Source organism: Scardinius erythrophthalmus (genome assembly GCF_964197995.2).
Source record: "Scardinius erythrophthalmus genome assembly, chromosome: 5".
In the NCBI taxonomy this organism is placed as follows: Eukaryota; Metazoa; Chordata; class Actinopteri; order Cypriniformes; family Leuciscidae; genus Scardinius; species Scardinius erythrophthalmus.
The window spans coordinates 16,975,922-16,990,844 of NC_138225.1; the positions used below are offsets into that span (position 1 = coordinate 16,975,922).

At 37.2% G+C, this 14,923-nt stretch overlaps 1 protein-coding gene across 50 annotated transcripts in view; it reads right to left on the minus strand.

Annotated features, from left to right (window-relative positions):
• Nucleotides 1-14,923, minus strand: part of arvcfb (ARVCF delta catenin family member b) — a 214,977-nt gene that overhangs the window by 13,357 nt on the left and 186,697 nt on the right. For all 50 annotated transcript variants that reach the window (XM_081366657.1, XM_081366698.1, XM_081366688.1 and 47 more), the window contains 2 exons: nt 1,517-1,644; nt 128-278 (listed from right to left, as the gene is read on the minus strand). In XM_081366657.1, the coding sequence (XP_081222783.1) occupies nt 128-278; nt 1,517-1,644 (279 nt within the window). The remainder of the gene's footprint in view (nt 1-127; nt 279-1,516; nt 1,645-14,923) is intronic.

A 14,923-nucleotide genomic window follows, 5' to 3' on the forward strand; every position in this document is an offset into this window, starting at 1 on the left:
TACATGGTTTGAAACATTTTTTTTCCTAAAGTACTATTTATTAATTAGAAAAAAATCTGACGGCAAGTATTATGTAAGTATATGTTTTACACAATAGGTAGAAATGATCAAGATATGCTGCTCTTGCCTATCAGGTCTTTGTTGCGGCGGTCGATGGACAGGTTCCTCAGAGCGATAGCCACAGCTCGCACCACCTTGTCTGAGTCTGAGCGTAAGAGCTCCACAAGAATTGGCAGCCCCTTCTCCTTACGCACTGTCGCCCGGATATAGTTTGACCACTGTAGAAATGAGAGGATCATACATTCTGATCAGACATTTTTCCACAGCACTCATTTCATTAAGCCAGTCAAGCAGCTCTGCAAATCTTTCATAACAGGAATATGCCTGTTTGAGTATGTGCGCAAGAAAAAGCTCCTTTATTCTGGGAAACTGCAATCCAGTAAATAGCCATTTGTCCCTGCTAGACTTGTGTGCATTTTTCACTCCAACCCAATGAATCACAAAACCTTTATGTGGCACAAGAAATCTCTATTTCTCAACCAGTGCCCTAAGTTGACGCAAAACCACACCATGGCCACTAGGAGATGGTAGTGAGCCTAGAAACACATTTGCAAGAAAAGTAGGGAAAAGAATAAATAAATAAATAAAAGCTCTCAAATCCTCTTATAGACTACAGATGTGACATGTCTGTCTCCTTACAGCAGGGGTTTGAGATGCGCTTGGGACTCTGGGTTCATAAGCATGCGTGTGTCACCAGGCATAGAGATGAGGCAGGTTTGAAGCGGAGTAACCACACAGAAAAGCTGTGAGCTTATGCATGGCTGCACTTCAGGTCCAAAATGGAGAAGGAAGCAGGGTCAGGGCAGTGCAGTTTAAAGGGATTTACTCTTGCATTAGGTGTAGGGGGACGTGTTTATTAGGGGCATTTCCTCTTGACTTCTGCCACAAGAGAGAACAGAGCCCCACACATAACACTGTGGTAAAGACACGTCATACTTGTAATTAGGTATTGATTAGGAAATGTGTTCAAAGTTCATTTCAAGCAGACAGAAACAAAACATCCCAAATGAAGGTTTATGGATTTGCAGAAGACGGTTGTCAACAGAGAAAATTGAGACAATATCAGATTTCAGGACGGTCAAACAAAAATCGTACCAACCCTAAAATGCAGTGTATACCACAAAAAGGTATATTTAAATCTGAATAAATAATTATATTTTCAAAGGTTCTCAAAAGACTCACATGCAAAGATTACAGAACATAATATGCGTGATGTCATCATGACAACAGCTCTGATTCTTTTATTGTATATTCTATTTCTATATTTCATTATGATTTTCCATCTGTATAAGCATAAGACTACACTAACCAGAATCTCTAATGGAACTGAATATCATGAAAATAATTCAATCGGGTTTTTTTTAAAAAATTTTTATGGATCTAAATAAGAATCGGTTTCCAATTCCTGGTATTTCAAAATTTGTTATGTACATGAAGATTATGAGAAGACACTCACTGTCCACTGTCCAGCGCTGAGGTTCTGTAGAGCCCCGGCCGCTGCTTCTAGCGTGTTATAGTTCTGGCTTTCTGTCAGCAGAGACAGGTAGAGTCGGACCACCTCCGGCTGATACAGTAACTCAAAACCTGCACACGTACACGACAGACACAAGACAGAATTACAGATAAAACACTGGTGTAAACAGTTGAACATAAGACACACACAGATTAGCTATGGGGTGGTAAAAATTGATTACATTTCCTTCTGCCAGTGTTGTGATGCACCTGGCGAAATGAAAAGTGGACAAAATAGCAGGGTAGGACAAACGCATGATTATCACGACAAATATATAGAGACGGAAAATCAAAGTCACTCCACTTTCACAGATACATTGAGCAATTCAATAGACAAACTGCCTAAAAAAGCCAATAGCCTGATGGACGCTTGGCTTCTTGATAGCAGCACCCCAGTGTAAGGCAATGTAATCAGGGAGTCTTTCATTAAAAATGACTTGAGGTCAGAAACCCAAAAGAAGCAGCTCCTTCTTGCTGATTCAGGGTCAGTTCCTCCAACACAATTTTGTTGGACATTTTGAGAATACCCAGCTAGGTTGGAGACATTTGCAGAGATAGTAGGGAGTGGATAATTAGGTTCCTCCTGTCTAAATGCTAAATGATGCCGGCGGACCTACGAATCACTGTATGCTACTCCCGGGATGTGACCGTTCCTGTGTGTGTGTGTGTGTTCCTTTTCATAAGCCACACTTGTGAGTATTGCAATACAAGATTTACTCATCTAACAAACACAAACGTATATAGAGAATTAGAGAAAGTTTTTCCTCTTGTATATTCCAGTGGTTTCGCTTTAGGACCAGGTTTCACATTAGACATGCTAAGTGGTGACTAAAAACAGTAGGGGAGAGTGGGGTAAGATGAGACAGTTTTTACTTATGTGGATCTCAAGGCAAGGGAAATTGAGACAGAAGTACAATGAGGACATCCACTGTTAATTTGGGATGTTGCCTATAAACTGAAAATTAAAAAATGCACCTATGACAAAGAGCCTTGAAAATATGACCTCAGAAAAAAAAGTGTTCATGTGACTCAACTTGCCCCAGACTAGGGGTAAGTTGATCCCAGTCAGTGGGTAAATTGAACCATCTGGGGGTAAATTGACCATCCTATCTTTCACTTTTTTATGCAAGCATAATAATAAAAAAAAACTTGCCTCTTTAAAATAATAATTTAATAACACACTTACCTTTCTAAACAATGTTAACCCTCTGGGGTCTGAGGTGTTTTTGGGGCCCTTGGGATGTTTTGAAATGCCCTGACATTTGTGCTTTTTTCAGTTGCTTATACACATATTAATGGCAAAGGTGTAAATGCACTATTTAGCACAAAACAGGGCTACCATAATATGTGAGCAACATGTATGTACATGTTTGTATTTTTGAGAGAATAATGTTTATGCGTGGTAAAAAAAAAAAAAAAATCTTCTCCCCAAATGTGTCACTAATATAAAGCACAATACAAATAATTTAAAGAGAAGGCTTATATTGAGCTTTTAAGATTTAGTTTACATCTACCTCGTAAATATATGTTTTGCTATTTTATTAAAAAGATTACAATTACAACAACAATTACAATTTCAACAATATCTCTTTCTTTGTAAAAAATAAATTATAGGCCTACATTTTACTATATGTATTTATTTATTTGAATATAGCCTACATTGGAACAAATACTATAGTAACATCTTAGTTGATGACTTTATTTTTGACAAAAAAATAATTAAATACTGTGCGTATATGAGCAGAAATTCAGAAATTGCTAAACAAAAGCTTATTTGATGTGGCAGTAGTCTATTTTAAAAAACTTTTATAATCCAATAATATAATTTATAATCCAAAACTAGTCAACAAAATATTGTCTTTCATATTTCGGCCGAATGTATCGTTTTTATGAAATATTAGGGCATATAAATGTTAATTGCAGTTCAATATGTTGCTTATACAAAGACATTTTATTTCAACACAATTTAGTCGATTTTCTCCATTTCAAAAAGGTTGAACCACTGGTTCAATTTACCCCACATCATCTGGCTCACTTTGCCCCATAGCCACCATTTTGGTAAAAACGGCCTAGCTTAGCAATTCAGGATAACCTTTAGCTTAATAATTTACATAGTTTTAAATGTTGACAAATCACCAATATTTACCATACACAACTTTAGACCTAGATCAATTTGCTTTGACAAAACGGCTAATATACCTAAAATAAGAAATTTTACTTTAACAAGCAAAAAAGGTGTTTTTGTGGAAAAGACAACTTTCCTCTTGTCCCATGTGCTTCTCCTCTTCACAGCAATATATAAATGATGGAGTCCTTCAAAATGTATGGTCCCATGACACCAAATGTGCATAGTTGCCTAGAAACAGGGGGTGGGTCAACTTACCCACTGGCTCATTTTACCCCACTCTCCCCTACCACAATTGTTTACTGTAAAAAAAAAAAAAAAAAAGAAAAAAAAAATTATATATATATATTAATTTAATTTGAAGACCAAATAAAGAAAATGTAATATGTCAATATGTTCTCTAAATGTAAATGTCTAGGGAGAAACACAATTGCCTGGTTTCACGACAAGGTTTAAGCCCAGACCATAATGCATTTTTGAGCTGTTTTAACTGAAAGCAACTTATACTGAAATATCTTAAAATATGTCAGTGCCAAAATGTTTATTTTTAGGCAAATTTATAAAAGCTACTTAAATGTCCTAATTGAACTAAGGCCTAATCCTGGCTTCATCTAAGCCTTGTCTGTGAAACCAGGCCACACATCAGAGTTTGAAAATACAACTTCTAACTAACAGATATCCATTACTTTTTACAAATTCACACTGCAAAAAAAAAAAAAAAAAAGGGGAAGTTCATCCTCAGTTTAGTTGTCTTGTTTCCCAGTGCAAATGACAAAAGATTCTTAAAGAAATATGCATTTACTGGAGATACAAAATGACAAAATATGAATTTTCTTATTTTTTTTTCTGTGAAATATATCAAAATTAAGTGAGTTTATGCTTAAAACAAGAACAAATATCTGCCAATTGGCTCAGAAAAATCAACTTAATTCAAAGACAGATATTTGTTCTTGTTTTACATAAACTACACTCACTTAATTTTGTTCATTTTTTCAAGGCACACTTTTACATTTGCATCTCAAAGATGTTTAGATATTTGTATTGGAAAATAGGACAAGAATACTGAGGAAGATATACATTTTTTTTGCAATGCATGCAACATTTAATGCCATGATGTTATGAATAAGACTTTCTGCTCTGATTTAAGGCCTTGATTTGTTTAAGGGTCAATAAGACTTTTTAAGATATTTGTAAGACCAGCAGAAACCCTGATTTGCTCACCATCACTTTGTTACAAACCGTTATGTCTGTATTTCTTCTGTGGAACACAGATAAAGATTTTTTGAAGAATGTTATAAAACAAAATAAAAATAAATAAAAAACATGTCCAAAACAGCATTGGACCCTACTGAGTTTCACTGTATGGAAAAAATAAATGACTGAGAAATCTTACAAAGTATCTTCTTTTGTGTTCCACAGAAGAAATCTAGTCGTACAGGTTTGGAACAACCGAAGGGTGAATGAATAACAATTTTAATTTTGGGGTGAACTATCCCTTTGATATTAATAAATACCCACTGAAAGTTTCAACATTTTAGTTCTATGTCTGGGTCTGAGAATAACCATTTAGTTTAAATTTTCAACTGTGCAGCCACCGCACATCCATCAAGCACAGTCTTGGTGTAATGCTCGTCATAAAGTGCACATGAACTCTCTCCATGACTTGGCCTGGGCAAGCATTACACCAAGGCTGAGCATGACAGATGTGTGGTGGTTCAACAGGCAGTCTTCATTTTCACTGCCACGTCAAGATAGAGGAGTCTGGAGAAGTTCAAAGAAACCTGAATAATGATATTCATACAAAGGCAGCAAATAGCAATGTGGTGTAACTCAGTAACACGTCTGAAATGAGTATGCACTGTGGTGGAGAGCAGAAAAAGATGGAAGAGCTGACATACTAATGCATGTTTGCTGGTGTACAACTGCATTATAAAAGCTCAGTCACTGCCTGGCCCATCTGCACTTTCTAAATGTGCACCTAACACCTATAATTTAGAGAGGGAAGAGTGGCCTGCAGGATTTGGGCTGCTCACTATACATTTTTATTTCTGTCTGACTGATGGTTTGAGTGAAATAACTGTCCTCAGCTTTTTTTGTGTGTGTAGTTTCCACACATTCACAACCTCAATTACCATTTAAGGCTATTTTAAGTTTTTCTCCTCCCCACTGCTTTAAAATTCCTCTGGAGTGTGTTACTAAGCAAAAAGACAGCCGAGAAGCCATAGAAAGTATGTACTGTACAGTATGGATTAGCTCAGGCATGTGTTTACATCAGTCTTATGCCTTTTAACACAAAGTCATAAGTCACAGTCATTCAGATACAGAGCTGTATACTCTCTCTGACAACAATTGCATTCCCTAATCTCTCAGTCAAAATTGAGTTAACATCGAAAAACCTAAATGCTTCATATTGTGGAAAGATGATTGCCTGCTAGTTTAGCTTTAACCCAAGCCAGTCAATAAACACAAAATCAGCTAATTAAATCAGATTTGCCTTGTGGGGAAATGGCTGACAGATTTATCACTGCAAATGGAGATTGTTCTCTGTGTATGACTGGCGTCTGTGTTAACCCCTACCGCAAAGTTCATGTCATACCCATGACAGCCCTTTGATATCCGGGAGTCTGTCCACTTTCCCCTCCTCACACAATTCTTGGAGGCCGGATTTGCCTCTGAGTAGTAGTTACGAAACAGCACACTTTAAGCTGTGATTATGGATTAGTTGGAAAAAACGTTCCTCCTTCAGAGAGAGAGAGAGTGAGAGAGAGGTCAAAACAGCAGGAGATAAAATATCTCAGCTCTGCAAATATCATTGAATCTTGTCAGGATCCAACGTCTACTTCTTTGAACAAAGTGAGAACCGTGCTTTAATGTTGAATACATTGAATGAGCTGTCATACACATAAACGTCCAAGCCACTAAACACATAAAATAAACGCTTCACAAACGGATAAAAGAAACATCCACGTCACCCTGGTGCCTTATTACGTATGTAATTTGCAATCCCAAGGGAAAGAGGAAAGGGATCATGAGCATGATTCAGAGACACACTCTTGCTTTTGCAATGATAATCTGGGTCAATAATGGTCAATTATAATTAGTGAGTGATACCAAGAAACAACCCTAACCCGTGAGAGGATAAGCAGTATGGAGAATGGAAGGATGGAACATTAAATTAAATAATATATACATTAAGAACCTTAGAGTGGACATAAAAGAGGTATTCACCACATCATTAAATAAAGGAGACAATAAATAAATAAAAAATGCGAGATACAAAATTGGTCTTCTTGGTTATACTGTACCAGATATAGTATATTGGTCTTTTCGGTTTTCAAAAAAAAAAAAAGGTGTATACTTGAATTTGTGAATGCAGATGATGAGAAAGAAAGAAAGGATTCTCCCCTGATGCGTCTCCAGAGGGAAAATGATGTCCATTCAACAGCAAGCAGGCCTGAATGACAGTCTACCTTTGGAACAGACTCCACACTTACGCTTTATGTGATGGCTTATTGAATCAACAAAGTGGTAGGAACTTCAAATGTCAACAGACAGCACCAAAAGGAAGGTGGTAATGGCTTGCAGTCAACATCACAGCATCCGTGCTCATACGGGCTGCCCGTGGAGACAGGAAGTAGGGTAGTCTGCAGGGAATAGGATGCACCAACAAAGCACCTTTCTTTTCTTTTTCATTCTGAACCCCTCATCCCTCCACAGGCCACTGGAACAGAATGGACAAGCCTGTCAAATATTTGATTTCCTCTGGAAATGCTTCTTTATAGGTTGAGAGCCTTTGGCCAGCTCTTAAAATGGTCTGGTTGATTCCTAAAAGTGGCTTCTCCCTCTCATCTATGTACTCTGGCGGGCCAAATCTCACTGTGACATCCCAGACCAGACCGGCTGCTGAAACCAGCTTGTCACAGCTCACCCAAGGAGGTCTTTTTGCTTTGCTTGTCCTCAATGAATTGTATTATGTGGCGTGTCAGTCTTCAAACTGCCCTTAATATCGAGATTTTCCCTCTCTATTCATCCACTCCCTTCACACCATCCTTCAACTTACAAAACCTCCCAGATTTAATTACTTTTCTATGTAAATAATGTTAAGACTGTAGTATTGAACTAGAAGATACTATCCTTACCAGGACCGACCGACAGCTATAATGCACTTCACATTATTTCTCCAGATTCCTGTGGGTTTTAAACTCGATGGGCCTTTAAACTCTGTTTATTTGAGGCACAAAGATTGCCAAGACTAGATTTTTTACAGCTGTGAAACCTTTTTAGTGACTATCTATTAAAGAATTGTTAAAAGGAATGCACTGTGGAGTGAATGAATAAATGTCATTGTAATAATCCAAGTTTATACGTGTAGATGTTGATAGAGTAGACACTGGCATGAGAATCTTGTGTCTGAAATTTTGAAAAAGATATCCTTAATCTCATATTTTCCCCTGAGAGGTTGAATTTGTCAAAACCTTGATCAATCTTCCATGAACCAAAATAACGGTAGCTGCTAAACTGATTCTGAGAGATTCATTGAGATATCGGTGCGAGGGAGAGGAAATTGAATTGCATCATTGAATTATAAAAGATCTAGAGGTCAGATAAAGTCCTGAATTAACCCTGCCTCTTCTTTAAACAATAGTTAGATAGCCCAGGGTAGAGGTGTGTGATTGAATAGGATTGAATAGCATTGTAGGAGACAAGGAAATAAGCTGCTCTATGTATAAAGTTCAACAGTCGAGCTGAAAAAGGAAGAGGAGGAGATGATCACACACCAGCACTTCAAAACAGCCATCGCTTCAATCTCCCAGGCAACCAACCGTCCAACCATACCAGCAAATCTATTCATTAAAGAGTGAGAGAGTAAACAAGAAGAGAGACAAACATCTAGGTGACAGTAAATAGAGAATACAGATGCTTCATTTAGCTCTGATCCAAAACCTACTAAGTTGTCTACCTAGATAGTATTTTAAGGCATCAGACAGAGGTGCACTTTGGATGTGAAAGCCGTTTGAAAAGTACTTTACGGCAACTTTATGCTACTTTCTAAAAGCCCAATTTTGGTCAGGTACTAAGGCAGCATGCCATGTATCCTTCGCAGGAGTGGAATGGTAAAAATGTGAAAAAACGTATCCAAGACGAGAGAAGTGCTTACTATATACACTATTGTTTAAAAGTTTGGGGTAGTTAAGATTTAATATATTTTATATATTTTTGAGTCCCTTATGCATTTATTAGATTAAACACTGAAAACATTAAAGCAACACCAAAGCACTTTTCCTCTTCAGTCCCCCTACAGGTTGGAAGCGGAATTGTCCATTATCGCTGTCATAAATAATTTAGCCTACCGCAGCCTACCGTCGCACGCATGCTATTTGTTTATCCAGCTTTGGAAATAACGATGTCCACAGTCAAGGTAGAGTATGTTGCATGATTTTATGAAAGTATGATATTGCGACATCAGAAACGAAGAAAAACAAAATAATGACATTGCTTGTTATTTTTTTGCTATTGTAACGCTTGCCGTAATGCAAGTCAAATTTGTAGTTTCTTATGTCTCATTCGAACTACAGATCCGCTACCCGATCTGGCAAACTTGCATAGTGCGGTTATAGCCGATAGAGGGTCGCAAAGCGAATGCAGAAGTGCCGTTCACCCTGTTACGAGTTGATGATACACTGAAACGATTATGGAAACATTATTTTAAGGTACAAAAGAATCTTTGGTGTTGCTTTAATATTGTGAAATATTTTTAGAATTTGAAATAACTTTAAAATAATAATTCATTTATATTTTTAAATATATTTTAAAATGTTATTTATTCCTGTGATGAATTTAATGTCACTGTCACTTTTGATGTATGCATTCTTGCTGAATAAATGTATTAATAAAAATATTTACTGACAGCAAACTTTTAAATTATTTTATAAATATTTCACCCAATATTTGTGTAAAAGTGTATTTTATGTTTATTAAAGTTAACTGAAATCAAGTCTCCTGTGTGGTACATATAAGGAGCGCTAGGTGGGTAGTTGCTGCCAATTGCTGTTAAATTGAGAGCCTAGCGTGAAGGCTATGCCAAAAGCATCCTGTGAAAAAAAAAAAAAAGGACAATAAAACCTTATTTTAAAAAGGTTACAGGCTACATTCTAAGTCTCACATCTTTAGAGACATTTTACCAATAAAAAAAACTGTTTTGAGGTTCACCTTGAGCTCAGGATCATTTAACTTTCACACAGACACAAGTGGCAGCTCGTGCAATGCATTGAGAATGAAGAGAGAAAGAGAAGGCATGCAGAACGCACAGCTAAAGCACTTAACATGAGACGTGCTGTGATGTGTGCTGCAAACTCACACCACTGTTGTTCTCATAATGACACTACTAATTCAAATGGTTAGCAACACAAAAGTACAAATTGCCCGGTGAATACCCCCATGAATAAAGTTAACAGATTAAAAAGGACAGAGGCATTATATATACTGATGTCAAATCGGTGAAAGAGAGATGCCTACAGGCTAAAAACACATGGCTGATGTAGATTGTCATTTTATAAAAAATACAGTTTTGTTAAAAAATTTTCTTCAATCGTCTATCTAGTCTGACAGCCAATACGCCCAGGACTGAAACAAGTTTTATTGGAACAAGACAAAAATCAAGCGTTGTTTGAACAGTCTGCTATGAATTCTCATGATGGCATCTGTCATTTTTTGATGCTGTGAATGACTACACACAGACACACACACGCATGTTGGGTTTCCATTGGGAACTTCCCATAGATTTTGGGGATTTTTTTTTCTGTATATTCGATCCCCTAACCCTACCCCTAAACACAACCCTTACAGAAAACGTTCTGCATTTGTACATTTTCAAAAAAACATCACTTAGTATTACTTATAAGCTGTTTTCCTCATGGGGACCAAAAATGTCCACACAAATACAAGGATTTCGAATACTGCCATCTTTGTGGAGACATTTTGTCCCCATGATGTTGGGTTTACCAGGACCATAGACACACACAATCTTATACTCTATTCCAAAATATAGTAAGCTGCCTTGCGGCCTACTGCCAACATATGTCTTCTAAGGCAGCATCCTAACTGTCATATAAGTTTCATGAGTGACCAATGTGGAACGTCTTACATATGAAACTCCTTATGCAACAAAACTTGACTTGCAAATGATGTCAAAACAGTTATATATAGATATAAAAACAGTTTGTTTATAATTTATTTTAATGGAATATATACAAATTTAAGTAGGTCTATCAATAGTTTAAAAATCTGAATCTGTATTTAATCATGTATAGTGCTATAATTGAATCATATTTATAGATCATAGTCGCATTTATTTATAATTTATTTTCTTTTCCTCAATAGATTACTTTTGTCTTGTCCGCATTCTGGGATTACTTTGTTTTGAAGGATACATACATTATTATGCTGTTTAAAAATTTGGCTATCTTAGGAGGCAGCATAATTAAGTTGCTTACTTTTGGAACAGCATTGGAAGCGCACAAATGATGCCTTAAGATGCTGACTCTGGCAGCTTACTAACCTTTGGAACAGAGCAACAGAGTTTAAATTGTGTGTATCCAACAGCAGCAGTCTTGCAGTCTCTATTTTTTGTTTGCAATCCTCCTCCTCAAACCTTCATCTGTTTCTCTGTTTCTCCCTTACACCCTCTCTCTCTTTCTAGCTGCATAGTGTCTTTGTTAGGCTTGTTTGAGTCATTGCAGGGATATCGGTAGCGGATGATGTGTCTGATCTGCTTTGCCTGGAGAAGGATGTCCCTTTGCAGGCTTGATGTCATATCCCATTCTTCACGACCCACCTTCCTGCCATCCCATACTCGAGCACATGATAAATAATCACACGCTCCCCGTTTCTCTCTCTCTCACATGCTCTACATCTTTTCTTTTTTCCCCGGGTCTTCATCTCGCATCCACAAGTCCTCTGACGCCTCATTTTTCACTGGCACAAAAAAAAACCTGGCCAGTGTGTGCCAGAAATTATAATCTCAGGAATAAAGCCCAGTCCTCAGACACGCTCTGTCTTCCTCTTCTCGCTCCAGCATTTTGCAAATGACAGTAGTTTTCACTTTAAAAAGTTCATTTATAAAATGGCATGTTTGCAAAACAGGAAACAATAAAGGCTGGCAGCTCTTTTTATGTAGACGCCACTGACGGTTTGCCTAGTAATCTGTGCCTAATTGCATTCAAGTGTGTGTGTGTATGTGTGTGTGTGTGTGTGTGTGTAAAGCATCTCTCTGAGAAACAGAAACATCCTCTTCTGGCTGAAAAGCAGCACACAAAGGCCCTGATGGGAGGGTAAATCTCACTCTATTCCCTCCCGGTAGTTTAATTCAGCCCTGTAATTATTGCCTAAGCCATTAGGCCAGTGAAGAATGGTTTTCTGCATCACGTACATACGCTGGGCAATATTATGCAAGCCCTCGTCTACTCAGCCAGACTCTATAGTACAATAATTGAACAGCAAAACTGATAAACATAACTATTATTAATAGGTTTTCGTAAATAATAGACATAGAAAAACAAGCCCAAACAAATCATTTACTGATGAGTTTTTACAGTGGACAATGGCTAGCTCATTTTCACATGTATTGTACCTGGACCCATCACGTACCTACTAGACACTGTCTGCTGGATTTGTTTTCACAAACAATAACACATGCGTAATGACGCATATCATCTATTACATCCATCATTAAGCTGTCTGTGGCCTTTTGTCAAGTGCTATTTGCAGGCTCTTTCAAGATATTAGTCTGATCTGGGATCAGGTGACTGCCCAAATCCAAAATCTGGGAGCCATGATGGTTAATTCACCTTCACTCAAACCATAATAGACCCTGCATGCCCATCGATGACTCAAGTCCAGTGGCCAAAAAGTGAGGTGTGACAACACTGCTGGAAGAGCTTGATCAGGTGCACCTGAACCTTACTGTTCCCTGCCTCTGCTACCATCAATCTAGGGCTGAATTCAGAACAGCATTCTAAAATACTACTTTTTTGTACATTTTATATGGCAGAAATAGTAAGAGTAGTATGCTAGTATGCTGTTCCGAATTCAGCCTACTGCTGCTACTTCTCTCAATGTGTTTAAAAAAAAGAAAGAAAAGAAATGAATGCTTTCATTCAGCAAGGATGAATAAATGCACCCTTTGTGAGCATAAGAGACTTTCAAATAATCCATTCCAATCCAAAGTCAAGTCTTCATATTTGGGATTTACACTGCAAAAAATGAGAGTATTTTAAGTTAAGTTTTATACATTTTATATGGCAGTAAGAGTAGTATGATAGTATGCTGTTCCGAATTCAGCCTACTGCTGCTACTTCTCTCAAAACCTTTTTTTTTTAAGAAATGAATACTTTCAATCAGCAAGGATGAATAAATGCAGCCTTTGTGAGCATAAGAGACTTCTTTAAAAAACATTAAAACCTCTTATACCCAAAACTTTTGAAATGCACCGGGGCTGCGTTCAAAACTTTTAGTTAGTCAATGACTTAACAGACAAGTTTTATAGACTTTGAAGACTTTTGTATTCAAGTGAGCTTTAGATATACCCAAGAACATATTTCATGACTATAGTGCTTATGTCTTGGTAGAAATTGTAAATATTTTTCATAACTATCTAAATCATAAGTTGAAAATAATGAAAAATTGACATTTAGGAATTCATATTTTTCTTTCAACAGCGCCATCACACTCCATCACATTTTTATTCTTTCCACCAACCAAACACTGATCTGCACACAGTGGGATGCCATTGGCAGTAAAGGATGGATCTATGCTGATTGCAAAAATCAATCATTTGAAGACATCTTAACATAACATAATAACAATCCGTTTTTTAGGGAAATTTGTTTTGGCCAATACAGGTGAAGCTGCATAACAAGATACCCACATCAATAACAATCACACAGTCGTGTTCCTTGCAGTAGGAGTTTGACAGCCTTGTAGCCAAAGAAATAAAAGAGTTTTTATAGCGGTTAAAACACTGGGATAAAAAAAACGTCAACCCGATCTTAGTTTGTTACTTAAACATTTAGAGTCTGATGCGACTTCATCAATTCTCTCTATATTGTATTTTTTTCTAATAATTTCTCAGGTTTTGGACAAAGCCCTGGTGACCCAGAGGCCCAGGTATGGTGTGATATTGCCTGGTCATCACTAAGACAATGAAAATAACCAACACCAGGACACAGGGCCCTTTTGGTCATATCCCTCCAATTATCAAATTTTAATTCTGAATTTAAAATCAAAGCAACCACTGTCTGCTTTTCTCCTCATCACTGTAATACAAATGACGCAAACCTGCACAACTTTCATATTCAAATACAGTTCAAAGATAAGCATTTCTGCTCAGAAAGGTTTTGAAAACATCCTGATTCTTTCCACGACTCTCTCTGTGTCTCGTACTGCCTCTCAGCACCATGCCACATAAAAGCTGCAGGTCTTTTGTTGATCACGAGCTGTGGTACAATAGAATCAATATTGTCATCAGCGGGTGGGATAATGATTGGCAAGCGACAGGATGCCACTTCCAGTTTTCTTACATAGACTGGCACCTCCATGGGTGGCATCTCTGGCGTACACCCAGAAAATTCCGATTTTTTTTTTCATCACCCCAGACTCAGAACACGAAAGGCAAGCTGCCAAGATATGTGTATCTTTGAGAAGAACTGGGTAACTGTTAAACTACATTAAGACCACCTAATGAGTACTAAAGTAAGCATTTCGGTGTGTGTCTCCAACTAGACTATGATGATGAGCAGCTGCAGTCATCTTTGTGCGATTTTGTTTTTACTCACAGTCCACTATCAAGAGTATGTGATTTTTGACACCGTACTGTTTGTGACATGATCTGGCTGCTACATTCCACATGGGCGGATGAAGATACTGCAAGAGGATGGAAACTTAACACTATCCAGACTGGGTGGAATGATTGTCCTTTTTCAATACAACTTGTTCTCTGTATTAAATTAAAATGCTTTCAAACTAACTTAATCCATTCCAATCCAAAGTCAAGTCTTCATATTTGATATTTACACTGAAAAAATGTAAGCATTAAAGTTAATTTTCAAGAAAACTATCAAAATATCCCTAAAAAAGATACATTTATTTGAGAAGCATATTAAGATGAGTTTTTTTTTTAGAGAATAATCTTGTTATAAGCACACATTTTACTCATAATGAGGGTGGTTC